Raw genomic sequence first — 27,307 nt, forward strand, 5'->3', positions numbered from 1 at the left:
GGTCTCACCCCAGGCTCATGGAGTCCAGGATGGGCATCTCAATGGGACTCCGGAAGTATACCCCAGAATGCGTATCACCATGTGATCAGTGTTGCTCTTGGAGACTTATGTGCAGCTGGACTGCAAGTCAGCCTGCTGTGATTCCGCATCTATGTTTTTTATTAGGCATGCATAATTTTTTATAGGAATAGGTTATTTGCAGGGAGGGGGCTATGGTCAGTGATCCCTGCTTCCTTGCCCTAACTCTACAGGTTCTGATCTGATGGGAGTGATGTGGATGTGTGATAAGGTGACCCCGGGCTCTTACCTGAGCCAGTTTCATTCTACCCCATTCAGAGTGCTGCAGTTGATGCCCTAATGAGGACTATGCACACACCCAGTGGCTTGTGTGGACTTTGACGGGAGGATATTACTGAGGCATCTGTCACTTATTGGCTTTGACTTCTGGATGTATTTCTCCATCTGTAATATAAGCACGGAGGCGCCTCTGTGATTGCCAGCTACACTTTCAGGTTCATTATGATGATGAAACATGCCATTATTTAAAAAAAAGATAGAAGAGGGCCCGGCGGCGTGGCCTAGCTGCTGAAGTCCTCGCCTTGAAAGCCCCGGGATCCCATATGGGCGCCAGTTCTAATCCCGGCAGCTCCACTTCCCATCCAGCTCCCTGCTTGTGGCCTAGGAAAGCAGTGGAGGACGGCCCAATGCATTGGGACCCTGCACCCGCGTGGGAGACCCGGAAGAGGTTCCAGGTTCCTGGCTTCGGATCGGCGCTCATTGGCCCGTTGCAGCTCACTTGGGGAGTGAATCATCGGATGGAAGATCTTCCTCTCTGTCTCTCCTCCTCTCTGTATATCTGGCTGTAATAAAATGAATAAATCTTAAAAAAAAAAAAGATAGAAGAGAAAGAAAAAAATCCCAAGTCATACCTACTTTTTTTTTTTTTAAGATTTGTGTATTTGAAAGGCAGTTACAGAGAGGTGGACATACAGGCAACAGACATGGGTCAAAGGACTGGGGTGGGGGGTAGAGAGAAAGACAGACAGACAGAGACAGACTGGGATGAAGGAAGAGAGGGAGAGAAACTTCCATCCACTGCTTTCACTGGTACACTCCCCAAATGGCTACAATGTTGGGGTGTGGGCCAAGCAAAAGCCAGGAGCCCCAGAACTCCATCCAGGTCTCCTGGGTGGGTGACAGGGTCCTAAATACTTGGGCCATCTTCTTGCTTTCCGTGGCACATTAGCAGAGAAGCTGGGTTGGAGGTGGAGCAGCTGGGACAGAACCAGCATGATGGGATGCCAGTGTAGAAGTCTATTCATGTACCAGGAATTACATTTATATGGTTATCATATGCCCCTCCTCCTGCTCTTCTTCGTGGTTGTGTGTGTGTGTGTATTAGTCTCTTTTAAGGAATTGTAATAACAATAATTTTACATATTTGTAGGCTATGTTTCAATACATGAACACAATGTATACTGATCAAATTCATCATGATCAAAATTTACCCCCTCCCTCCTTCTTTCACAACACTTTTCATTTTGGTCTAACTGTATGATGTTTCGTTGTGTATTGGAAATACCAGTAACTAGTTTCCCCATTTCATCTTTATAACTACGTACTATCGCTGTGTATGACCGTGCTGCAGTTTGTTTAAACAGGCTCTTCTAAACTTTTGTCTCCAACTCTTCCAACTCAGCCAGTGTTGCAGTGTCTTGTATGTACATTAGAACATCTTACATGTAATTTGTTAATGTAAGGAATTTTTAAAAGTATTTATTTAAGAAGGAAAGAAAGAAAGAATCTTCCACAGGTTCATTCCTGTATGCTCATGGCTGGGCTCGGGCTGCAGCTGGGAGCAGGAGACTCAACCTGGGTCTCCCCTGTGGGTGACAGGAGCCCAGCTGCTTGAGCCTTTGCTGCTGTCTCTCGGGATGTGCATTGCAGGAAGCAGGAGTCAGGAGCTAGAGGCAGGTATCAAGCCCTGGGACTCCAGTGTCCGACACAGGGATCCCAGCCAGCAGGCCAAATGCCTTCGCCCTTGCTTTTGGAATTCACTTATTTGAGAGGAAGAGAGAAAAACATGATATCTTAAATGTTTGCCATTATTTTTAAACTATTTGTCTTTGTTCTTAACATTTACATAAAAAAATTCTAATTTCACTGACTGTATCACACTGATTGGGTCTTCTTTTATAATTAATTCACAGGCATTTAGCCATTTAAATTGCCTTAAATATCAGTCATGTTAAATGTAGTTTTTTGAGGTACAGATAGGTTAAGAAACATGCTGAAGAAGATACAGCAATTTCTGTGGCTCTAGCAGAGAATCTAAGTGGTGTGATTTTTTTTTTCCTTTCTGCTTTCTTGTATTGCTGATATGTGTGCCAACTTACAGGAACTTTGGAGAGGGGAAGTATTGTCTACACACATGAGTACCTGGTTTGAGTCCTGGCTGTGCTTCTGATTTAGCTTCCTGTACATGCGTATCCTGGCCAAGGTAGTAGAGACGGGCTCAGTAGTTGGGTCCCTGCCACCCATAGGAGAGATCCAAGGTGAGTTCTGGGCTCCTGACTTCAACCTGACGCAGCCCTGATTGTTGCAGGCAACTGGGGAGTAAACCAGCAGATGGAAGAGCTCTCTCAACTTGGTCTCTCTGCCTTTCAAGAAAAAAAAAATCAAAATTAAAAACATTTTTAGAAGACAAACTTTAACAAAGGTTTTCTCTTAGAAAATTTATTTTATGATTACAAAACTGACATATGTTAATTATTAAAACATACTAAGAGATAACTATGAGTCCTGCAGTCATGAACGTTAGAATTTCAAGTAGCCTAAGTGAAGAAAGGTAAGTTGTTTCATGGAATAGTAAGTCCCCGGGTTCTCCGGGCTTCAGGCATAGCTGCACCCAGGCGCTCACTCAGGTAAGAGCTGCCTTTCTCCTCCCGGGGCATGCAAGGTGTCTTCCAGTAGTTCCAGGCTCAGGAGGTGCCATGCCCAGCAGAAAGGCCAGCCGCTCCTACTGCTGTGGCCAGGAGGTCCCAGGAAGGATGGATTTGATGGTGAGGGTTATGTTCACCACACTCACCACTGCCACCCAAGGGACAGAATACCAAAGAATCACCCTGGTCACAGTCGGGGTCTGGACAGCACAGTTGGTCTACAAAACTTATTATAAAGAATTGTTGTTTCTGTCATCTCCTTGATCCCTACCACAGCCCCAGAGGGTAGAGAGAGCAGAAGAGGCCAAAGTGGCAAAAGACCAGCTTAGAGGTAGGTGTTGTGGTGCAGTGCTGCTGACTGGGATGGTGCTGGAAATCCTGCCTTCTACATGGGTGAGTGCTGGTTTGAGTCCCGGCTGCTCCACTTGCGATTCCGCTCCCTACGTGTGTGCCTGGGAAGGCAGTGAGAGAAGGCCCAAGGGCTTAGATTCCTGCCATCCATATAGGAGGTTTGGAGAGAATTCCTGGCTCCAGGCTGTGGCCTGGCCCAACCTCAGCTGTTGTGGCCTTATGGGGAGTGAGCCAGTGAATGGAAGCTCTTGCTTTCTCTATCACTCTGCCTTCCAAATAACTAAATAAATAACTCCCTTCCCAAAGTTTAAAAAAAAAAAAAGGTCCACTTTATTGGGAAGGAACCTGACTGTGGACTGAGCCAAGGAAAGGCTGCTGTGCTGCTCATGTGTCAGGAAACTGACATTTCATCACTGGTAGAACTGATGAAAAAAGGAATTTTGTGAGTGTTTTAAGGTTATGTGTACCAAGCAAATGTCTATATTTCCTTTTGCTGTCATTTCTGTTCACCATGACGTGCTTTCGGAGTGTTTGATCCTTCTGGCTACCGACACTGACTTTGTCCACTTGGCCTCACTGCCAGGGTACAGCCTGCCTGTGGCTGAGCATGGAACAGCTGCGTTCCCAGCTGACTGTGGGCCTGCCCCATCCTTGGGGGTGTGTCTGCCGTGACTTGGGAGGGGGGCAGGAAGAAGCCCGGGGCTACCGATTGGCTGTGGCCACATCCCCGCCACCTGCGCCAGGTGCTTGTGTCTGAGGTGCTTTGAAGGGTTTCCCTAGCCCTGACCCCAGGCATGAGGCTTTAGGTTTTGGAGGTGGGGGGCAAAGGTCAAGCCTGAGGCCTTTTCTAAAAGGAAGAGCCCCCAGCCTTTGTGAGGATGGAGCCCCAGAGGTGCAGCCACATCTGAGGTAGGCAAAGTCGGGAGACAACTGAGAGTCCTGAGAGAGAACTTTCAAGTGATGGAACTCCTTCTCTAATAAACATACTTTGTTCTTCGGGCAGTCACAGCTACTACTAAGGCTGCTGACAAATGAAGCCCCAGAAGCCTTTGACCAAATGCCTGTCATTTCCAAATCCTGTTTGGTGTCTGGTCCACAGCAGCCAGGCGTGGCTCTCAGAAAATACCAGTACGCGTAACAGCCGGTGCACGTGTAAGGCTGCTGGTCAGGCATGAGGAGCCTTGAAGCAGTCAGGGGCCACCCATACTTCAAGAAAAGTAAATTTCCCAGGGGAGCTCAAGCTTGCATAGATGGGAGGGAGGGTTTCCCCAAACCAAGTGTCAGCCAAGTGCCAAGCCTACGCCTGGTCACGTGCAAAAGCAGAAGACAGCGCCCCCTATGGGTGGGCATTTCCCAAGGGATGCCCACTCCTGGACCCAGGCTGGATCTCCGCTCCTCTTCTATGCCTTGGCCTGCTGGGCTTCGTGGGCGGGCGCCCCTGCCCATATTTTGGCCACTCGGTCCTCGGTCCTCGTCGTTCAGGAAACACAATGTGTACTGGAGAACAGAAGGACCTCCACCCTGACTTGGGGTGTGTCCTCCAAGGCACAGGGACTGATTGGACAATTGTTTTTCTCTTTTCCTTCCATTGGATGTGGCTTCAAGGAGAGCTTGGTTGCTCTGGTGAATACTTTGGAGTGTGACAAGGTTAGTGTCACAATCCTGCATCCCTGGGTCTAGTTGCAGGTTCCTAGTTAGGCGGGGTGTGGGTGTGGAATGAACTGAGACATACCTTCCTGAGCAGAGAGGAGCCAGGTGAGGGCAATGGAGGGTGTGAGAAGGGGTGACTGGGGGGGCGTTGTTCCCCCACTGTAGCGGAACCGGGTAGAACTCCCTTGAAGGATGGTGTGGATAACGGGTATTCATTTGCCATGGCACCCCTGTACCTCTTGCTACTGATACCTGTCTTTCTTCTCCCTTCCCTCTGAGCCTGGTGCTGTGGGTCTTCTTGAATTGTCATTGACAAGCTCCAAGGGATCTTGTTATGGTTGACTCTCAGAGACCTCCCCCGCCCAGGGCCCCCCATCAGCACCATCCTCAGAGTAGAAATGTCTCCCTCCTGTGGACTGCGAGGAGATGCCACCAACAGGTTATCAGACAGCACTGGGTTGTTCCCTCTCTTTTTCCTTTCTGTGCCTTCCCAAGCTGAGCGGCGACTGGCAGCTTTCAGCAACCAAGGCCAGAGTGTAGCACGGGTTAGAGTTGGCCTTGATTCTGGGTCTACAGAGGTGCACCAGGAACCCAGGTTGGGATAAAGAGAGGAGGAGGCAGGCTCAGGACTCTTGAGGGACCTGGAGAAGATCTGAAGACCGGGTCACTGAGCTGTCTAACCTTGGCTCAGCCCATGCAGTACTGGGCTTCTCTGGGACAAATAGGCCTTCCGGGGAAAGGAACGGGGAGCCAGAGCCAGGCCCTTGCAGTTTGCTGGTTCCTAGGCTAAAGCATGTGTTGAGGGGGCAACTCCTCAGCCCTGCTGTTGCCATCCCATCTCTTCCTCTCTTCTGTGTTTCTGGATGGCTTTCTGCAGGTAAACATGTCTGCACAGGGGCGGGAAGGGGCTGGAGCTTGACAGGGAGCTCTGTGGAATCAAAAAGCATTTCTCCATGTCCGTGGTCCATGTGTTTCCCACTCCAGGCATCACCCTTGCGATCAGTCTTGAATAAACATCTCCCTACCTCCTCCTCGCCTGGGTGTCTCAAGGACGGACACACACACACGTGCTCTGTTTCTCTCTGCTAAGAGTTGAGTTCAGTGCCCGCTGCCACTCACGCTTGGCTGCAGAGGTGGGCATTAGGTGTTTCCTGACACAGGCATCGTAATCCCTGCCACACTAGGACTCAGGGAGGGGCCTGCTGGTAGTGAGGGGCCCTCCCAGACCCTCTGCCCAAGAATCAAGCTCTGTGCTTATACGGGGGGAGCCGAGCTGGCAGCCAAGAAAGGTGGGTAGTAAATAGGCACCAGAAGGGCCTGAAGCTGGGCAGATGTTGGGCAGGAGCCAGCTGCTTAAAACAGAGCCTGTGAATGGCTGTTTCCTTTTTTTTTTTGCATGAAGAAGAGACAAACTTGTGCTGGACCTCGCCGGAGTCCATGCTTGGAGGGTTTACGTGGATCGATTTGGCATCTTTGAACCTCTGACCTTTGATCCCCATGGTCACGGGCAGGTAGTGTCTTTATTTCAGAGGCCATGGGCGACCTTGGCGCAGTGAGCAAGTTAATTTCCCTGGGGGGTAGAGGAAGCAGGAGTAGTGAGTGCCTGTTGGAACTGGCGCTGTGTTGAGCCAAGACTCAACACACATCCTCATTTCTAGGATGACTCCAAGGCCATGTCGGTCCCTACCACTCAGGACCTGTGGAGGGAGCAGGGTGGCCCTTGCCCTGCCTTGCCCATCTGAAGGGTGGCAGCAAGAAAGGCAGCCAGGAGTACGGTTTTGGTTCTTCCTCTTGGTCACTCCCTACCTGTTTTCATCAGTTTATGGCTATCCGTGGATGCAGCTCTCTGCGGGGTTTTGCTGGGAGAAACAGGAAGACAGGAGCCCTGAAGGAGGCAGTCACCTGGGGTGCCCCAAAGGAGAGGGGGGCCAAAGCTAGGCAGCCAGGAAGTAATGGGGACCCTCAAAGGGGCATCCATTCCTAAGGGGGTCATCCAGCAGGGTAGGGAGGGCTACTTAACGTGCCTGGGGTACTGTCCCTGCCGACCTGAACTGCCAGAGAACTCTCCAGATGGGAGCCGGCTGCGGCCAACTTCCCCAGCCTTTGAAAATCCTGCATCTTAATTAGTTCCCTACTGCTTTTGTGCATGTCCCACATTTTAATAGTCTCCAGGCTTCCTCCACCATTTGTGCTCTGAGGTTCGGCGCGATTTCTCTTCTCCCCAAGACAGTCCCCCCGGCTCCTCCAGCACCCTCCCTATCCGGGAACAACTTAAGGGACGCCAGTGTGCCAAGCATGTAGTCTGAGATTGATGAGCCTGTCAGCGGGCTCCCTGTGCCCCCCAGCCCTTCCCCCTCTGCTGAGTGCTTCTCAGATGGATGAGCAGGGCGGGGGTGGGCACCGTGGGGGCGGAATGAGGCAAGGGCCCCGTGGCGCCTGGAGCCAGGTGTGAGCCAATGGACAGCATGACCTTCCCCCGGCCTGCAGAGGAGTCTGGCTGTGTCCTTCCAAGAGGGGAAGGATGTTGCGCTCCCACCCGACTGCCCATGCTTATCTGTCTCTGTGCGGGGGGCTGCCTGAGCTTGGTACAGCTGGGAGAATGGATGCCTTCAAGTGCATCAGGGGGAAATGACCAGTCATTTATCTCCTTCCTGCAATGTCAGAGCCTGCAGCCATCCATCCTGGAGGCCTGCGGCAGTGGCATCTTTTGCTCCGTGGACCTCAGGAGTGGGGGAGCCAGAGAGGTGGGCATGTGGCTGCAGCCCCACTTCATGCTGCCATGTTTGTGGCCCCAGAGACTTAATTCCCTTGGCTTTCCTGGGAGTCTCAGGGAAAGCTAGACCTGGAGCCTGGGGTGTAGCCTGGGTGTCCTCATCACTACTGCACTTCGCAGGGGGCTCTGGGATATGGGGCTGGGCAAGGAGAGGGACTGGAAGCCGAGAGTGGGCAGGGCAGTAGTGGGGCTACTGCAGTCTCCATGGGTGATCCTGGCAGGACCGCGTAAAGAGCGTGGGGTTGAGCCTAAGAATGCAGCCCACGGATGCTGCTGCCTGCCCAGCACTGGAAGGACAGGGCGCATGTGCGTCCGTACCACTCTGCAAGGGGCTTGGCACCAAGAGAGTGGATGGTAAAGATTCAGGAACAGGGCAAGGAGAGGAAATGTGTCCAGAGTTGGAGCTTCGGCATTGGGAGCAGGATTGAACTCTCACGGTTGATGGAGACTTGGGCCAGTGAGGAGAAGCCTTGGGCAGCAGAGCTGGATGGCCCCTCTGGTTCCAAGCCAAGCCAGGGAGGCCTATTTGAGTTCTGCCGTCTCAGCTGTCTTTGGTTTTAGGCTGTAGGGTCTTTCCTGTGCTAAAACAGCCAAGGATCACAATGCCTGGGTTCAAATGCAGATCCTTCCACCCTTGGGCTTTTGTGATTTGAGGGAATTTCTTAAGCACCATGGCCTCAGCTGTGCATCTGTGGAAACTGCATCATGCTGCCTAAACAAGGCTTACTCTGAGCGTGGTGTGGGATTGAGGGGCCTGGCAAGTGTGAGGAGGCACCACAATGCCACCATGACACTGCACTGCTGGCAGGTCAAGGGCCCCAGGAGAATGCTGTCTGTGACCCCGGCAGCCGCTGTGAGCTCCTTGCAGATAGCTTGCTGCTCAGCAGAAGGATGTGGTCTCTGGTGCAGGTTGGAAACTTGTGTGTTCCGAGTGCCCCACTCTAGAACCTTGTTTACTGAGGAGAGAGGACCTGATTCCTGGCTATGGGACACCCATCCCTCTGCCTTGTCACAACCTTGGTTTGAAAGACTGAGGCCCTTAGGTCCCCGAACTCAGCCTTCCTACATCCCCACCTGGGGCACCAGAGGTGAACTTGTGAGGCTTGAGGCTTCCTTTCTGCTTAACCACACCTGTTAGCTGTGGGATGCAAGGGCAGGTCCATCTGGCTATTTTTTTCCCTTTTTTAAAAAAATAAGGTTTATTTATTTGGCAGGTGGAGCAAGTTGGCTCTCCATCCTCTGGTTTACTTCTCAAATGGCTGCAGAGTTGGGATAGTGGGGCTGGACTAGAGGCAGCAACCCTGGGTAGCAGGGGCCTGGGCTCTTCTGCCATTCTGCTTTGTTCCCCTAGGCGATTAGCAGGGAGCTGGATCCGAAGTGGAGCAGCCAGGACTCAAATTGAAGCACTGGTATGGGATGCCAGCTGTACAGGTAGCAGCTTAACCTGCTTGATCCTTGCCTAGTTGTGTTTTGATTTTCTCTGTGCCAGCTCTGTTAAGGTGTATTGTTAAGGATCATGCATGTTTGTGGCAAACCTCAGGGTGCTTTGCTGCAGACATACACCGTGAAATGATGAAATGAAGCTCATGAACATATCTGTCAGCTCCGCTGCTGAATTTTCTGAAGAGAACCACAGTGAAGGTCTGTTGGGTGTGCAGTTTTCAAGTGCAGGATACATAATTAATAGCCCTGCTTGCCATGCGTTATATGGTCTTATTGCAACTTTGTCCCTCTGACCAGTTTCTCCCCACTTCCTTACCCATCCTTGGAAATAGTTTACCTGCTAGATTCTGCCCACCCTCACCCTCATACTGTGCCGTGGTACCTCAGCCACAGACCAGTCCATGATGACTTGCTTTGTTGATGTGGTTGCATTTCCATGACTCAGGGATGGGTGGTTGGGGGTGGGGGGAAACCTGTGTATGGTCCCGACCTCATGCTAAGTCTCATCCTCAGATGCCTACTGCGGGGCCAGCAGGTAGGGACAGCAGTGCCACGTGGCCAGAAGGTCAATCTCCCGTGGATATTCCAGGATCCCAAAATAAGTAGAGGCAGCCTGGGTGATGTGCCCTCAGTGTGAGCCTCATTTCTTTGGAGCTTTGTGAGTCACAAAAATGGGAATCAAATATAGCCAAGACAGTGGTGCCCCTTGGGGACCAGCAGCTGATTCCGGCTGTGCCACCGTTATTGGAGATTGGGCCTGTGTCCCTTCCTTCCCACCCCCCATTTCTGCCCCTGTGGACTGAGAGATAGTACCTGCGGGAGCCCTCGTTCCCACTGTTTCTCCCTCCCCATGAGTCTGAGAGCCCAATGGGGATAAACAAAATAATGATTCTTAAGCTTCTTGCTTCTTGGTGTAAGTTAGTGTATAAATCCCTAGGAACATGATGAGCTTAATTCCTCAAAATAATAAGCATCCAGAAGAGAAAACTGTGCATTTGTATTTTTAGAGGATAAACTAGAGGCAGGTAATTCTCTCTCTCTCTCTCTCTCTCTCTCTCTCTCTCTCTCACACACACACACACACACACACACCACGAGTCTGTGATTAAACAGGAGGATTCTTTGCTATTGTGTGTGAGATTTCTCACTCCCTCTGGATCTGTGACTATCTCCAGGCCCCTGCATCAGAGTGAGCCCGTGAAGGATGGATGGATGGAGATGCCTTGTCGGGGGGCTTCACCACCATTTCCCCCAGGGGCAAGCCTTCTGAAAGATGGTATCTCTTGCAAACTCGACAGCTAACAGACAGCTCCTCTCTTTGTGTATTTCCCTGAAGAAGAACTGTCCTAATCTGTTTTTTTTCCTTCCTCATGTGGCATATTTTATTATAATCCATACATGACTTGCAGGTTCCCAGTCCTCCATCCTGTGCCAAAGAACGAAGAGCAGGAGTCAGAGGCTCCACGAGCTTGTGACATCTAAGGCTTTTGCATTTTTAAATGACCCGGGATTTAATTACTCACTGTGCTCCCATGTTGCACTTTCAGACTCATCTCACCCACATCCTGTTAATGAGCTTGGTGGCTCCAGCAGCCCAGTGGAAGCTTTTCTTCCTGTGCATTGGGGCGGCAAGCATAGGGCACCTGTGTGAAAGGCGGGTGGCTTTGATCTGTACCTGGGCGAACGGTGGCCCTGTCCATGGCCCTGGAGAGAAGCCACTGCTCTTCACCAACATTGTCTTCTTCCTATTCTTCTGTTTTGTTTTGTTTTACTTTGCTGTTATTTGTGCTTTCCTCCTCCTCCTCTTTGTTTTGTTTTCTTGGGGGAAAAAAAAAAGGACTTTCCATGCTTCAATCCTTGTTTGTCTAAGAGGTTTTTTCTTATTTGGAAACCGATTTGCTCCGGTTTGCACAGAAGCTGTCTCTGGTGTGATGGATCGTGCTGGAAGTCACCCAAGGAGTATCTCTGTTCCCAATTAGACGTGGAAGCAGTGCTGCTTCCGGGGGCCCAGGGAGGGAGCTGGCTTGGGTGACAGCTGCTGCTGCTCCACAGAGAGTAACGATCCGTGGGTTGATATCCATGTGTATAAGATCAGGCTAATTTTAAGGTGATTTACACGTGTGTGTGTGTGTGTGTGTGTGTGTGTGTTGGATCATTTTCTTTTAATGTTAAATGTTGGATGTCTCCTACCAGGTTATGTGATCTTCTAGTTTGTGTGAGGTTCACAGTGAGTGCACTTGTAAGGGATTACTAAATCCCGTATCCCGATGAGCCATGTTAGAGTAAGACTGAATCAGTGAATCCCTGTGGGCTCAACGGGGAGCCTGTCTAGGATGCTTGTCGTGGGAGTATTTAGACCTGTTACGTTCCCCCGTCCCCCTTCATTCTGGGACCTCTGTGGCCAGGAACTGTGGAGCACAGAGCAGTTTTCTCGGGAAGAGGAGCAGTAGTTAAGCTTTTACTCTGACCTTGTGAGCCTTACCCATAGTGTTTTGCAACCACGGCTCAAGCACCACTCAATTAGACTGCTGCTCTGGGCATGGCACTGCATATTGAGAACCATATTTAAATCCGTGCCATTTGGGGGAGAAAATCATAGTATGCGCTACTTAAAAAATTTGTATACTTTTTTTAAAAAACTTTTTATTGAAAAGTCAGATATACAGAGAGGAGGAGAGACAGAGAAGATCTTCTGTATAATGATTCACTCCCCAAGTGACTGCAATGGCCAGAGCTCAATTATCCAAGGCCAGTAGCCAGGAACTTCTTCTGGTTCTCCCACGCAGGTGTGGGGTCCTAAGACTTTGGATTGTCCTTGACTGCTTTCCCAGGCCACAAGCAGGGAGCTGGATGGGAAGCAGGGTGGCCGGTACAAACTGACACCCATATGGGATCCCAGTGCGTGCAAGGTGAGGACTTTTGCCACTAGGCTATTGTGCCAGGCCCAGATTTGTGTACTTTTATTTGACAGGCAGATTTACAGAGAGAGAAAAGAGGGAGAGATTTTCTGTCCACTGGTTTACTTCTCAGATGGCTGCAATGACCCAGTCTTAGCTGAAGCAAGGAGCCAGGAGCTTCTTCTAGGTCTTCCACATGCATGCAGGGGCCCAAGGATTTGGGCCATCTTTTACCTCTTTCCCAGGCACATTATCAGAGAGCTGGATTAAGTGAAGCAGCCAGGACTTAAAACAGCTCCCATATGGGATGCCAGCGTTGTAGGTAGAAACTTAATATACTACACTGTGGTACCTGCCCAAATGGTCCTTTTTTTAAAAAAAAAAAATTATTTGTTTGCTTGAAAGGCAGGGTTACACAGAGGGGAGAAAGAACTGCCATCCCTTGATTACTTCCCAAGCACCCGGAACTAAAGCCAGGTCTCTCACATGACTGGCAGGAATTCAGCCTTGGCTGCTGCCTTCCAGGGTCCGCAATAGCAGGAAGCTGGTTTCAGGAGCTGGAGCTGAAAATTGACACCAGATGCTCTGAAGCAGGATGTGGGCATTGTTGATCCTTGACCAAGCGCTTACTCCTATGGTCTAATTTTGAATCCAAGTTTTAAAGAGCGGGTGAGCCAAGTAAAAGTTGATAAGTTACATTTTCCACCCTGTTTCCCACACTAGGTTTGTTTGTGGATCCTTTCAGAGTTTTATTACACAATGTATTACCTTGCCTGGCACCAGAACCATGATCACCCCATTGAACAGAGTTGGGGTAAGTTACCAGCCCATGTCCTTTACCAATAAATGGCAAAGCTTAAGGCTGGTGCTGTGGCGAAGTTGGTAAAACCTTCCTTGCAGTGCTGGCATCCTAAACGATGACCAGTTGGAATCCAGGTCATTCTACTTCTGACCCAGCTCGCTACTGATGACCACAGAAAGCAGTAGAGGATGACCCAAGTGCGTGGGTCCCCGAACCCACATACTAGAAACAGAAGAGGCTGCTGACTCCTGGCTTTGGATCAGGCAAGCTCTGGCTGTTGTGGCCATTTGGAGAGTGAAACACTGGATGGAAGATTCTGTGTGTGTGTTTGTGTTTCTGTAACTATGCCTTTTAAATAAATACATCTTATAAAATATAATTGGCAAGGCTAGGGTTTGATTGTCAGGGGCTGTGTGAAAGCAGTGGTGTGCTAATACTGAGTTAATTCAGTATTTTGGTCACGAGGCAAGAGTGATAGCCTTGAACTTCTCAGTGAGCCTGAGGAAGGCTATCTTTCTGTTTCTTTTGCCTCGGGAGCAGACTGGGCTCTAGGTGCTGTAGGACACTGCTTCCCAAACCGAGCATGTAGGAGGGCTCATTGCATGTTTCCAATTTTGGTTGCATTTCATCTCCTGATTCTTATCCTGTGTCTATCAGGCGAAGTGTGATTAAAGAGGAGCAAGTGACTGAGTTATGTGAAAGTAGGAGAGAGGCTCAATCAGTAGGGGAAGAGGAAATGAACAATTCTGTAGAGGTTGGTGCTGTTGCAGAAAACAGGCGTCACTGGGGATGTTTGTAAGAACAGAACCCAGAGCCATGACAAAAATGACTCAGCCTCAGCCCACATCTGCCTTTTACCTTAAAGTGTGGGAACAGTGCAAGGAGTCTAGGAGTGTAAGGGAGAGACACAGAGGTTTGGAGAAAGATCTTTCTTTCTTTTTTTTTTTTTTTAGATTTATTTTATTTTTATTACAAAGTCAGATATACTGAGAGGAGGAGAGATAGAGAGGAAGTGGAGCTGCCGGGATTAGAACCAGCGGCCATATGGGATCAAGGCGAGGACCTTAGCCACTAGGCCACGCTGCCAAGCCCAAGATCTTTCTTTCAAGACCTTTCTGGTCTAGAGAGCCAGGTGGAGTCTGTGCAGCTGCTTAGCTGGAGGGGTTGTGGAAGCACATTGAGTTCAAGGTTGGCCATTGCACTTCTGCAGCTGTGTGATACTTTCAGCAAGTTCGAAATCTCATGCTGCACCGTCCTCCTCTGTAAAATGGGATGGTTGCATTCTTGGATGTGGGGGGATGGGATTCTGCCAGAGCAGTAGCAGATGCCAAGCCCTCTGCATGCATAAAGGCAAGAGTGTGTCAGAATGTTTGTGGAAGATGGGGCCAAAACATACTTATTTTGTTAAACAAGTTGTATAACCTATGCATTCTCGCGTCCTAATACATTTTCTGTGAACTTTCTGAAGACAGCTTGCATACAAGGATTTTAGCCTTTTTTTTTTTTTGCAACATAATAAACTCATCTTTTATTTCTGGTTTCTACAGACTTTTCGAGGTACCCTTGTACACAAATGCAAATACAGCTGGAGCTCAGCCTGGGCCTGTCAATTACTACTAAGAAATCAAATGGTCTCTGAGTGACGGTGTTGCCACCCAGAGTTTTGTACTTTACAGTGTCATGAAAGTGGTACCTGTGAGACCCTGGTCTTTTCTCCTGCCCATGATGAGAATTCAAGTTTTAAAGAGAATGATGTGGGGTAGTGGCAGCACCTTCAGTTCCCAATCAGCCCCTCTGGTCACAAAGGGACACTGACATTTGGTGACAATGCACTGTGTCGCTAAGCTGTGATGCTCTGTGAGTTAGGTGTATTACTGTGGTTTTCATTTGTAATCTTTCCAGCTTTCAATAGAACAGTCCACTGTGTATCTCCTTCTTAAGGGAAGGAGCATCTGGACAAGGACTCGGACCTCCAGTCATGCTCTCAGTGTCACCTGGGAGAGCTGCCTTCGTGTCCAGCTAGTGGTGTGGCTTTGGGTGAAGTTGCTTAAATTCTATGTGTCTTAACGTAGCTCACCTGAGATGCTCAGGTCAGGTGATCTATAGGGACTATGCCAGTTCCAAAGTGCTGTTCACTTCTGGGAACAGGGTTTGTGGAGGGGGGCACTAACATATGAACTTAAATATACAAGATATATGATTATCATCAGTTTGAGGGATGGCAACCAGCTGTTGGCTTTTGAGGCAGTACACTTTAATTGTTTCAGATTAGACATTTGGAAGACATCTCCAACTTAGGAAAAGAGATCATCTGTAATGTGGGTGGCCTCTGGCTGCACTCTCAACACACACGACACTCAACTCAACCATAACTTTATCAGACAGGTCTCCCCTCGCTCCCTGATCTAAAGCAGATATGCACTGCCTCTCCTCTTTCACACTTACTGTGTCCTCCTCTGTAGCTCTTATAGTGACTCACAGTATCCCCAACTTGGGTTTGGCTTTTCATACCTGTCTCTTTATTTGCTTGTTTGATTTATTTGAAAGGCAGAGAGCTTGACAGCAGAGAGCTTGACAGCTGTGCCTGCAACAGCTGAGCCTGGGGCTGGGCTAGGCCAAAGCCTGGAGCCTGCAATTCAGGCTGGGTCTCTCCTGTGATTGGTAGGCTCCCAAGTCCTTGACCGATGACCTGTTGCCTCTTGGAGTGCACACTAGCAGGCAGGTGAATTGGAAGCAGAGCTGGGACTTGAGCCCAGATGCTTTGGAATGGACCTGTGGCATCCCGGGTGGCATCTTAATCTCTGTGCCAAACACCCACCTCTAATTTCTGTCTCTTTAAATTGGAAACTGCCTAAATGCAGCACCTGTGTTTACCATGTATGTATGTATGTCCTATGTCTCTCCATCCAGCACAGTGTAGTCACATGCCAGGTGCCCAGTGAATCTTGGTTGGCTGACTGGGTGACAGGTGGGGTTCCAGGGTATCTGATGTAGTGATAATACTTTCTGCTGGGGGTAGATCCTTTGCACTACTTTCATGTTAAAAAAAATCTTGAACACCTGGCCTCCCAGGGAATACGGGACATGCTGTTTGTCCTTCCCACCCTCTTTCCTGCTGGAGAACAGTCATCCAGGGATACATGTTTGTTTGGGTTTGATGGGGTGCTTGGGACGCCCTTCCTCGTGGCTTGGACATGGTTTTTTGTCTTAATGGCTCTTGGAAGCTTTTGGTGTCCTGGATGCCGAGTGAGAGGTGGGCCCTGGTGGGATGTCTGTAGGTCCTCGTGGGGCTGCCCTTGGAAGGGGTAGATGTCGTTCTTGGGGGACCCTGAGTTAGAGCTCCAGAGTGTGGGTTGTTTAGGGAAGCTTGACCAGAGCATTAGCCCTGGGTTGTTCTGCTGCCTGGCTGGTGATGGAGGCTTCCCTCTGGCACATGTTCCTACCTTGGGCAGATGGAGCAGAAGATGGCCCTGGGCCCTTTAACTGCTAGAACTGCAAGTGATGCAAACCTCTTGTCTTTGTAGAAGTTCCCAGCCTTAGTGTGTCATCGCAGTTAGGGAAAGCAGAGTGAAGTTCTGACTTTGTTCTTGGTGAAAGAAATGGGCAGGGTAGATACAGCTCCATTGTGGTCAGAATGAAGCCCTGTGGACAAGGCTTGGCTGTGCTGCCCGTTTGCCACTGTCCTTCCAGATCCACATTGTGTACCTTGGATGCTGACCTCAATGTCTGCAAGGCTCAGGTGCCCTCTGGCCTTCTGTTGAGGCTGGCTGGTGAGAGAGGATTGGGAAGGAAGGTGGAGTACGGGGGCAGATGGGGGAAGAACAGGGGCTGGGCTCTGCCTTCCCTTGGTTTCTTGGCACCTGAGCTGTGAGGCACAGCCACAGTCTGGGGTCTGCTACAGTGTTGTATTCATGTTCTTGCAAATGCTCCCCCTGTGACCCTCCAGGGACAGCAGGGGTAAGGGCCCCCATGTCAGGTCCCCCAGGATGCTTCCCCTAATTCCACCCACACGTTTATAAATAGTGCCCACATTCTAGCTCTCAGTTCCCCTCGAAGAGGCCCATCTTCCTCTCTGACTCTTACCCAGGGTCTCTTGTTGCATCTTCTTGCATCCCTCTTACCTGACACAGTGGTGATGGCCACGCGTTTTATGGCAAGGGAGTGGGTGCCCCTCCCATTAGTGAGAGTCAGGTGCAGGATCAGAGGAGAGATTAGAGCAAACTCAGATTATGATATCTTTTATATTAAGTTTATACTTTTATGTTTTAAAAGGTTTACTTATTTTATTTAAAAGTCAGAATTGGAGAGAGAGACAGACAGACAATGAGACAGATGCTGGTTTACTCCCCAAGTATCTGCAATGGCCAATGCTGAGCTGATCTGAAGCCAGGAACCAGGAGCTTCTTCTGGGTCTCCCACACGAGTGCAGGGTCCCAAGGCTTTGGGTCATCCTCTAATGCTTTCCGAGGTCAGAAGCAGGGAGCTGGAAGGGAAGTGGGAGCAGCTGGGATATGAACCGGTACCCATATGGGATTCCCACCACATGCAAGATGAGGACATTAGCCACTAGGCTACCTGTGTTGGGCTCAGGTTTCTGTTTTCAATGAGAAAAATAACCCTACCTCTATTAAATTAGAAGTTTGGGGCACACTTAAGGAAGGGGTTGGAAGGAGTTGAGCTTCTCTCTCATCTCTCTTATGAGCAGAGCTGGCTCTGGCCACCACCGCTTTCAGCTGAGTGACCTCAAGCTCCAGTTAGTCAAATTCCTGATGTGATTCGCGTTCTACTGGTCTCCCCTGTGCTAGGCGTTAGGGCTTCCCTCCTGTGGACCTGGTTACTGTCGGGTAGTTGACCTCACTTTTTTAACTTTTAATTTTTTTCTTAATATCATTCAGATAGTTGAGAGGGATGCACACCCTTGTAGGCCTCTGATTAGTGTGGGGAAGGTCAGGTATGCAAGAAGGTAGCTGGGACAAATGTTTCAGTTTTTTTGTTTTGTTTTTGTGTTTTCTCCTGTGTCCACAGTGGAGGAGGGGGAAAGGGACCACTCCTTGCTGTCAAACTACTTCTGCAGCTGGGGATAGGGAACGGCCCTTTGGTGATTCCTTAGAGACTGCAATGTGGGGAAGAGTGTTCTGATGTTACTTGAGTGGTTTTGATAGCCCTGAGACATTGTCAGTTTCTTTGCTCCAGCACTGAGAAAATCTTTCCAAGGTCTGTTGGTTGACAGAGTTCACCTTAGTGCATCCATTCAGCACGTTGCTCTCACTCTTGTCTTTTCTTTTTTGTTTGTTTGTTTCTTTTTTTTTACATTTTATTATTATTGCTATCATTTTATGATATAGTTCCATATTCCCTTATCTCCTCCCACTCTTGTCTTTTCACCCAGCTTTGGGGATCTACACGTCTCTGATGAGCAGAGGAGAACGGCATTTCTGCGGTGCAGATAACTATTCAAGGAGCAAACTGGAGCTGGGCAGCCAGCATGGCCTGGGGGAGGTGGCAGGACTGCCAGATGAGAGTGAGGACAGATTGGAGAGCAGGCCTGGTTGGGGCCAATGGTGAATGGCTTGAGGGAACACGTGGCTGTCCCAGGAAACCATTGTGTGATCCTCACTGTGGAGATGCAGAAAGGGGCTCCGGGCTCTCAGGCGATTTGTCCAAAGTCACATGGCCAGAGAGGTGGGCCATGCCAGACAGAGATAAAGGTGGTCTGGTCCCACATCCACCTGCTGACTTTTTTGCTCTTCTCCAGCATTCACTGAGAGTGTGGCCAAGGTTAGCATCCATCTCTGGGCAGGGGCAGGCGTGGCACATTCTGTCGCTCACAGCTCACATCAGAGTCCTGAGATGGGATCCCGCCCCTGCTTTCGATGCAGCTTCCTACCAATCCATACTCTGGGAAGCAGCAGGTGATGGCTCAAGTGCTTGGGCTGCTGACACCCACGTGGGAGACCTGGTTGGAGTTCTTGTTTTTGGCTTCTACCTGGTCCAGAATTGGCTCTCACGAACATTTTAGAAGGGGATCAGGAGATTCAAGACTAATTTATTTCTCTCTCTCTGTTTTTCAAATAAATAAAAATATGTTCATTACTCTAAAAAGGAAGAAATCTGCCTCTCGACTATGAATTAGAGATGGATTCTGGTGTTTCTGTTCCAGTGGAAGGAAACGGCAGAGGCCATCTGAGTCACACCCAGGAGCCATGGTCGCTGTGAGCTCCCACCTCCCTTCCTCCTCCCTCCCGTGCTGTGCTACTCGCCACCAGCTGCCTGACCTGCTTTTCCTTTCTGTTTTTCAGAAGTGGAGCTGCCTCTGAAGAAGGATGGGTTCACCTCGGAAAGCACCACGCTGGAAGCCCTGCTCCGCGGTGAGGGTGTGGAAAAGAAGGTAGATGTCCGAGAGGAGGAGAGCATCCAGGAAATACAGGTGTGTCTGCAGGTGGATGGGGGTTCACCCAGGGCACCTTGGCGTGCTTCCTTCTAGAAGTCAGCATCACATCTGGGTCCTGTCACGAGGGCCTAAGCTGCACCTCAAATGCCTGTGGCGCTGTCAGTAGGAGGTTCCCAGGTTCTCCTCGGGTTTAGCGCATCTCCAGAAGAAGGCATTGTTGGTCTCAAATTGGTTCTTGTCCCTGATGTCCCTTTTAGCACTGAGAACCATCTTATAGAGTTATATATTTGTTGGAAAGACAGACAGAGCAACAGAGAGACGGGAGGGAGGGAGGATGAGAGAGAGAGAGAAATCTTTCGTTAGCTGGTTTGCTCCCCAAATGTCTGTAACAGCCAGAACTGGGCCAGGCTGAAGCCAAGAGACAGGAACTCCATCTGGGTCTCCCATGTGAGCGGCAAGGGTTGGTGCTACAAGGTGGTAACTTAATGTGCTGCACTGCTACAGTGCCTCCTATATGTATGCATTTAAAAAATGTGTATTTTTTGTTGCTTATTTAAAAGGCATAGAGAGAAAGAAAGAGAAATGGACCAAGTAAGCATTCATCTGCTAGGTACTCCGCAAATGTCCACAACAGCTAGGACTGGGTCAGGCCACAGCTGGGATTCCAGAATTCAGTCCAGGTCTCCCGCATGGGTAGCAGGCATCCAGCTACTTGAGCCTTCCCCCTCTGCCTCCCAGGGTGTGCATTAGCAGGAAGCTGCATCAGAAGCAGACCTGCAACTCAAACCAGATACTCCTATATGAGATGACGATATCCCCAACTGCATCTTCAGTGCTGTGCCAAACACCTGTCCCCAGAAAGTACTTATGAAGCTGTTGAGCACTGGGTGGCATGCTAGATCCTGGTGTTGTGGTGCTAAACAAAACAGATGGGTTCTTGTCCCTGTGGAATGAGCAGTTTGCCTTCTAGGTCCAAGACTGTGGTCTGCTTAAGTCAGTTCCCTGCAAGTATTTGGTTCCCCTACTCCTCTTCCCTCCATCCGGGCTCCAGCTCCAACTCCCTGGGCTTCTCAGCACCACCCACCCATCCTCCAACAGGCCTCCAACAGGCCACTGTTGTAGTCACCCTGCAGGCAGGGTGCTTGCTTCTGTCCCCGCATGTCCACCCCACAGTGGGCAGACAACATAGGACTGTAATGGGGGCTCCTTCTGTGTTATGACTCCCCGTTGTCCAAAACATTGCTTGGCCTAAAGTAGTGTTACAGTATTAATCAATATTAATTAAACAATAGAGCTAATAACCAAACAGAATTAAATTATTAAAATTGGATTATATATACATGAAATTTATCTCCGGCTTTGCATTGGTATTGATTCATGTGTCAATTTATTGCCATTTTAATGACATTATTACTAAGTGTATGTGGTTGGTTTACTTAATAAGTACCACCAGGCAGTGCGGTCCATCACTTCATGGATTCTGCTGTTGTTTCCACCATGGGATCCATGGGGCCTGGCTCGTACCTGGCATGGGCTTGGGTCTTAGTCAAGCTGCAAAATGAATTGGTGAATCTGGCTTCCACTGGGCTGTTCCAGTCACAGCCTTTGTGATTGAATGGACATGGCCATGGACTGTATTTCTTCGCTCTTCTGTAAGATTTCCATAACCTATGGCCTTGCAGACATGTTTGTCTCCCACCTTTCCTCCCATCCAGCATTCCATTCCTCAGGAATCCTGTCGACTGTGTCGTTAGCATAAATTCAGAATGTATCCCTTCTCTCCACATCCACTGCCACCATACAGATCCAGTTTCTCTCCTCTCTGAACTGGCTCTCTCTGGTCTTCCCAACCCAGAGCCTTTTTTTTAAAATATATATTTGCAAAGGTTTTGTTGTTGCACATGGGTAGGCTGTGGACTGTTTGCTTTGTTTGTTTATTTGCCTCATCTGGGGAGATGTTGGATTAGTACTGGGGAGACAAGACTAAGAGAGATCTGTCCCTTCCACCTGTATTCTAGGGTGACACACAGACAGAAAGCAAAGGGAAAAAAATCAATAAAATAATTGCAATTGTGGTAAATGCCACAAGAACAAAGAGTATAACAATTCAGTGTAAGCAAAGAGGCAGATTCTGTGTTACGTCCTAAGACAAGGAATTCATTGGTTCTCTAACGTAAGTCATTGACTTATTTGGGAGAGAGTGCACATGATTCCAATATCAGTTCGTTCCCCCAAATGCTTGCGGCATCCAGGATGGGGCCAGCCTTAACCTAGCACCCAGAAACTCCACCCAGGTTTTCTGTGTGGGTGTCAGGGACCTAACTGCTGGAGCCATCACCCACTGTCGCCAGGAAGCCGTAGTGGTTTTGGAACTTGAGCTCATCTGTGTGCCGAGTGAGAAGCCTAGGGCAGGAGCTCTGTGGGCAGAGGAGCAGAGCGCATTTGTAGACCCTGAGCCAGGGCAAATGCTTGTGTTGCTAAGGGAAGAGACAGAAGGCCCAAATGGCCGGAGCCTAGTACCAGGGCACCACAGGCTTAGGCTGGAGGTGGGCAGGGGAGCAGGGCCAGATCATGCAGGCCTCACAGGACCTGGAAGTGGCTTTTGATTTCATGTGAAATGGACAAGGAAGCCATGTGGCGGATTCTAATCATGGCCATGAATTTCTGTATTGTATGGTGATCCCCTGCTGTGCCTGGAGGCGATGGGAGACAGGGCCCATGGTGGTCTTTGCACTGCTGTCGGCCAGAGACTGAGGAGTCTTGAAGAAGGAATTCTTTCGCAAATCTCAACTATGAACCACTGTTATCATCGCTGTAAAGACTGAGGGAAAGGGACAGCAAAGTTATTTTACAACGTATTTCCCATATGGCAGCCTTGGACAGGGAGGGCAAGCGTGTCAGGGAGGATCAGCCTTGGGGCTCCCTCCTATTTCCTGAGCCCCCAAAATAGGAACTCCTGCATCCTCCTGAGATGCTGTGGGCACAGCGAGCTTTCTGTTGTCAGTGGCCGTGCAGGAAATGCAACACCTGGGCGCTGTTTCCACATCAAAGGCCTGGAGCCGCAGACAGGAGACTGTGATGGGCAGAGGAGCAGAGACCCAGTGGTGTCCTGGGGACCAGCTAAACTGCTCTGCTCGCAACTGTATTTTACCTTCCTGCCCAGAGTTCATGCTGTACTGTAATAAAACCCTTATTGCAAAAAAAAAAAAAAAAAAAAAAAAAAAAAAGCAAAAAGCGTGGAATCCAAATTGTGCCTACCAGAGGCAATGCCCTTTAAGTCTCGGGCACTTGGAGCATCCCGTGATTCAAGGACTCAAGGCCTGGAGTGTTAGCAAGACGGTTGTGTGAGCAATAATGGCAGGTGCAATGACTACACCTGGCATGTTGCTGTAACCGCAGGATTTCCTGCAGGTCTTCCTTGACTTGCTCTGACACTCCCATCGGTAGGTCAGGAAGCCAAGAGGTTTGCTCTAGGCCTCTTGTGTGTCCACATATTTTTGAAAGATTTATTTTTATTTTTATTGGAAAGTCAGATACATAGAGAGGAGGAGAGACAGAGAGGAAGATCTTCAGTCCGATGGTTCACTCCACAAGTGGCTGCAATGACCAGAGCTCAACTTATCTGAAGCCAGGAGCCAGGAGCCTCTTCCGGGTCTCCCACGCGGGTGCAGGGTACCAAGACTTTGGGTTGTCCTCCACTGCCTTCCCAGGTCACAAGCAGGGAGCTGGATGGGAAGTAGGACTGCCAGGATTAGAGCCAGTGCCCATATGGGATCCTGGTGCATTCAGGGTGAGGATTTTAGCTATTAGGCTACCTGTGTTGGGCCAATGGGTCTACATTTACTGAACTCAGGGCCATAGGTCATGCCTAGCAGATGATGTCTGTGTTCTTGTAGAGAAGCCAGAGACAAACCCACTGGCCCTGATTGGCATTTTTTCAGGAAAACTGGGGAGTGAGCAGCTTCTCCGTCTGCACCTGCTGCAGGACAGTCTGGGCAGAAGGCAGGGGCAGGAATTTTCCTGAGCTTTGGAGAACAGGCCAGAGGGTGCTTGAACAGTGATGGAGACGTCAGAGGTCCATGTGGTAGGTGCTGCTGTGTGAGCCTTTTCCTAGTTTGTGTGCTCTTTGCACATCACCACACAATTATCCTGGGTGGTTTCATGTCTGAAGTGCTTTCTAGGATCTTCTTGGACAGGCCCTGGTCTGCTCCTGCCTCAGGGAATTAGCTCATGCTGTTCTCTCTGGCACCTTTCCTCTGGTTTCCCCATCCCCACTCACCATGCTTGGTTCTCCTTATCCTACACGTACCAGCCCCTTTAGGTCAGGTCCTGGTTAGGTCCTCATTCCCTGCTGTGCACTCCTCAGCATGTTGAACCGCCTGTCACTGTTCTTCTGACAGCTTAACCATTGCTTCAGTCTGCTCCTCTACAAGATTGTCTAGTCTGTTTGGGGGCAGAACTAGCCATCGTGCTGTGTTCCTAGCACTTGCAGTGCCAGCTCTGTAGTTGTGGCGCTAGGTAAACATTTATGTAGGTGGAATAAATGCATGAAGTGGAGGCGCTGAGGATGACTTACCCAAAGGCACACAATGAGACCATAAAGAAATTCCCAGGGCCCTGCAATCCTAACAAGCTCCACATCCTCTTCCCTCACTCCCACCCCAGGATGAAGAGAATAGATCCTTGGCTGCCATTTTTATCCTCCCTATGCCCTTTATACCTGGAGGTGCCCACCCTACTCTCCCCTCCCCTCTTCTTTACAATGCTCCAAACTCCTTGGGATAAATGGTCAGCTGTAGGTGCTGAGGAGGGAATGGGACGCTCCAAGCGAATGAACAGTGGAAGCCCATGGCTTCCTTGTGTGAACTCAGATGGTGAAAACTGTTTTCTGTCTTAGTCTGTGCAACTGTAACGTGGAAATTGGATTTATACTGCCCTGTGACTTGTAGGGCTGCTGGAGAGAGAGTTTGAATTCAAGCTGTTGAGGATACACAGCAGGTCACGTGCTAAAATGAAAATCTTATCTTTTTTTAAGAAAGCACCAGCAGATGATGATGCCATGTTCTGGTCAGACGAACAGTAAGAGCCGGGTTCCAGAATGGCAGAAGAAAGAGAAACACGTTTCTGGGGTGGTCCTTTTGGCACACGAACATAACATGAAGGCTTTGATAAAGCGTCTTGGCCCTGCTGAGAACAGTGAGCCTACCAGAGAACTGATGCAGGTCCATGTCTTGGGAAAGGTGTGGCTGGCAGGGGCCTGGGACACGGAAAGGCCAGCACTGCCACATTTCCATACTCCTTCAGGGCAGCAGCCGGGGACGCAGCTGCCCGAGTAAGGGCTGGCTCTTGTTTGTGGAAAGACCCTGGGAAGACAGACCACCCCGGCGATCTTCTATTTGGGTCCTTGCCTGCACCTTATTTCTCACCTTTCCTCCTGGCTTTCTTGTCATTGCAGAGGGTTTTGGAAAATGATGAAAATATAGAAGAAGGGAACGAAGAAGAGGATTTGGAAGAGGACATTCCCAAGCGCAAGAACCGGACCCGAGGCCGGGTGAGTGGAGGTGGAAGGGTGCCATGAGGGCAAAGTGACAAGGGAGGCTGAAGCCAGGCCAGTTATCACTGCTGGGGAGCCAGGTGCCAGTGAGCTGGAGATGAGTGGCGTCTGCCATCCTCCTGGGAAGAGAACTCCACAAGGGCTCTGATCCAAGGTCATGACCTGCAGAGGGAGAAGGGGAGATGGGTACGTGTGGTGGGGAAGAGTTCCTGAAGGAGTGGCAAGGCCAGGAGAGGTGTGTGGCTGTGTGTGTCTGTCCCCTGCTTGCTACTTGGCCACGAAAGAGGGATGAGAGTTCCTGCCTTGTTGCCCTGGGATAATAGGGTGGGGACGGTGGGTTTGGGGTGTGCTTCCCTGTACATTGTGGAGTTGCTACTGGGGATGCATGGCGGCTCCAGCTGCTGGCTCCCAAAGGAGTGCTTCTGGAATGGGGTAAGAGAGAGGTTAGAACCTAGAGGACAGGCCCCAGCAGGAGGAATGATACCAGGGTCATTCCTGCAGGGGAAGGGCCAGGCCTGGGGGTGCATTCAGGGTTGCAGGTTGGGCTTCCAGAGTCCTTGTGTTCCGCGTCATATCAGCTCTCAGAGTCTGCAAGGGCATGGGTCAGTAACCAGTTACAGTGGGACCCACAGCAAGGAACTGCCACCTCCCACCAGAGACCAGACTCTCACAGACCCTGGGACTGGGTTCCCTCAGGCTCCAGGCACAACCCCTCCTCTCCCAGGGAGTCAGGTTAGTCCTGAGTGCTCTGTGGGTTGGATTCCATAACTGTGGCAGCCTTCCCTGCCATCCAAGGAACCATGCAAGGGCAGAGTACCAGGACTTGTGCTTCAGAAGTTTAGATTGAAGTGGTCTTAAAATCCATTAAGAAAAAAAGTATCTGAAAGGCAGAGCAAGAGGAAGATTGTTCGTTCACTTGTTGGTTCGCTACCAGATGCCCTCAATAGCTGGGGCTGAACCAGGCACAAGCCGAGAACCAGGAGGGACTCAGATGGGTAAGAACTCCAGGTGGCCAGGGAATTCAGATTCTTGAGCCATCATCTTCTGCCTCCAAGGGTAGAGATTAGCAGGAAGTTACATCACCGGCAGAGTAGCTGGGACTGGATCCCAGGCACTCTGACTGGGGGTGCTGGAGTTCTCAGTGGGGGCGTCGCCAGCTGCAACATACAAACCACCCCCTTACATTTGTTTTAAACAAGTCCCCGGGCAAGGGTTGCATGCCCACTGAGAGCTCAGGTGCCTTCCCCCCTGTTGGAAGGAGCTGGAGTCTGTGTGTGCATGGTCACTTTCTGACAGGGCACCCTTGTACAGCCATCATTAACTTCCTTGTTTCCTCTGTTCTTTTCTATTCTTTTTTAAATTGGTTTGTGTTTGATTTTCTTTCCTGCAATATTTGAAAATGAGTTCTAAGTACTTTATCACTTAACTGGCATAGTTCTCACTATTTGTCTCTAACAGATATCAGACTATTATTCCCAATAAAAATAGCAATTATTTTGTTCCTTAAGATCCATTTCCTGATTACTTCCCTCTGATTTTTTTGAATGCCTTTTTGTAGTTGGCTTGTTTAAAACTTGCATCTCTTTTATTCTTTTATTCTAAGTGTACTGCTTCCAGACACATTTTTCACTCTCCCTCCATGTTAAAGAATTTGAGTTGTTTATGTCATGGAGTTTCTCATTGTTCTAGATCTGGTGGGGTGGTCATGTTTAGTATCTCCCTCTGTCTTGTATTTCATGACCACTGGTGTGATGCTGTCCCCTTTCAGTTAACTGCTGTAATCCGTGCTCGGCAAATATGAAAAGATTCTAGAAATAGACACTCCATCATATTAAATGGTGTCCTGCTCTGGGGAGCATGATGCGATCTTGTGTGTTCTGCTCCCAGGTCCCGCCCAGGGTGGGACTCATCCCTCTGTCCAGTGTATCCGGTCTGTGTATGCTGTCCTCCTCCAGTAGTCAGCTTGCTTGTCTGACTGAGGGCCATAGGATCACAGTGCTGGCGTTGAGGTCGTTACTTTACTTAACAACACTCCACAGCATGAAAATAGTGATAATGGCAATTCAGATATGCCAGAGAAGCCGTAAAAAAGTTCCAAGCAATAAGGCGGGAGAGATGGACTCAGTAGAAAAGAAAAAATTGCATGCTGACACATTGTTGAGATCTACAGTAAGAGTGACCCTTCTTTCTGTAAAACTGGGAAGAATGACAAAGAAATTCGTGTTAGTTTTACTGTTGTTCCTCAAAGTGAAGTTATAACCACAATGCCTGGGAACTGTTTAGATAAGATGGAAAAGTCATTGACTTTCAGGGTTCAGTTATATCTGAGGTTTCAGGCATCTATGGATTTTGGGATGTGTCTCAGGGGGAAAAGATGAGATGTTTTAGTTTGATTGGAGACTTGATTAGATCCAGGTGTGTGTGTGTGTGTGTGTGTGTGTGTGTGTGTGTGTGTGTTGAGGGGTAGGCAAGAATCCTTCATAGGTAGTGAGGTTCCCTTCCTG

At 49.5% G+C, this 27,307-nt stretch overlaps 1 protein-coding gene across 7 annotated transcripts in view; it reads left to right on the forward strand.

The window, feature by feature from the left end:
- The window catches only part of DPF3 (double PHD fingers 3), a 266,601-nt gene that overhangs the window by 144,531 nt on the left and 94,763 nt on the right, over positions 1–27,307 (forward strand). For all 7 annotated transcript variants that reach the window (XM_058655619.1, XM_058655618.1, XM_004584425.4 and 4 more), the window contains exons 4-5: positions 19,158–19,285; positions 24,705–24,800. In XM_058655619.1, the coding sequence (XP_058511602.1) occupies positions 19,158–19,285; positions 24,705–24,800 (224 nt within the window). The remainder of the gene's footprint in view (positions 1–19,157; positions 19,286–24,704; positions 24,801–27,307) is intronic.

The sequence above is a fragment of the Ochotona princeps genome, chromosome 26, assembly GCF_030435755.1.
Source record: "Ochotona princeps isolate mOchPri1 chromosome 26, mOchPri1.hap1, whole genome shotgun sequence".
Taxonomy (NCBI): Eukaryota; Metazoa; Chordata; class Mammalia; order Lagomorpha; family Ochotonidae; genus Ochotona; species Ochotona princeps.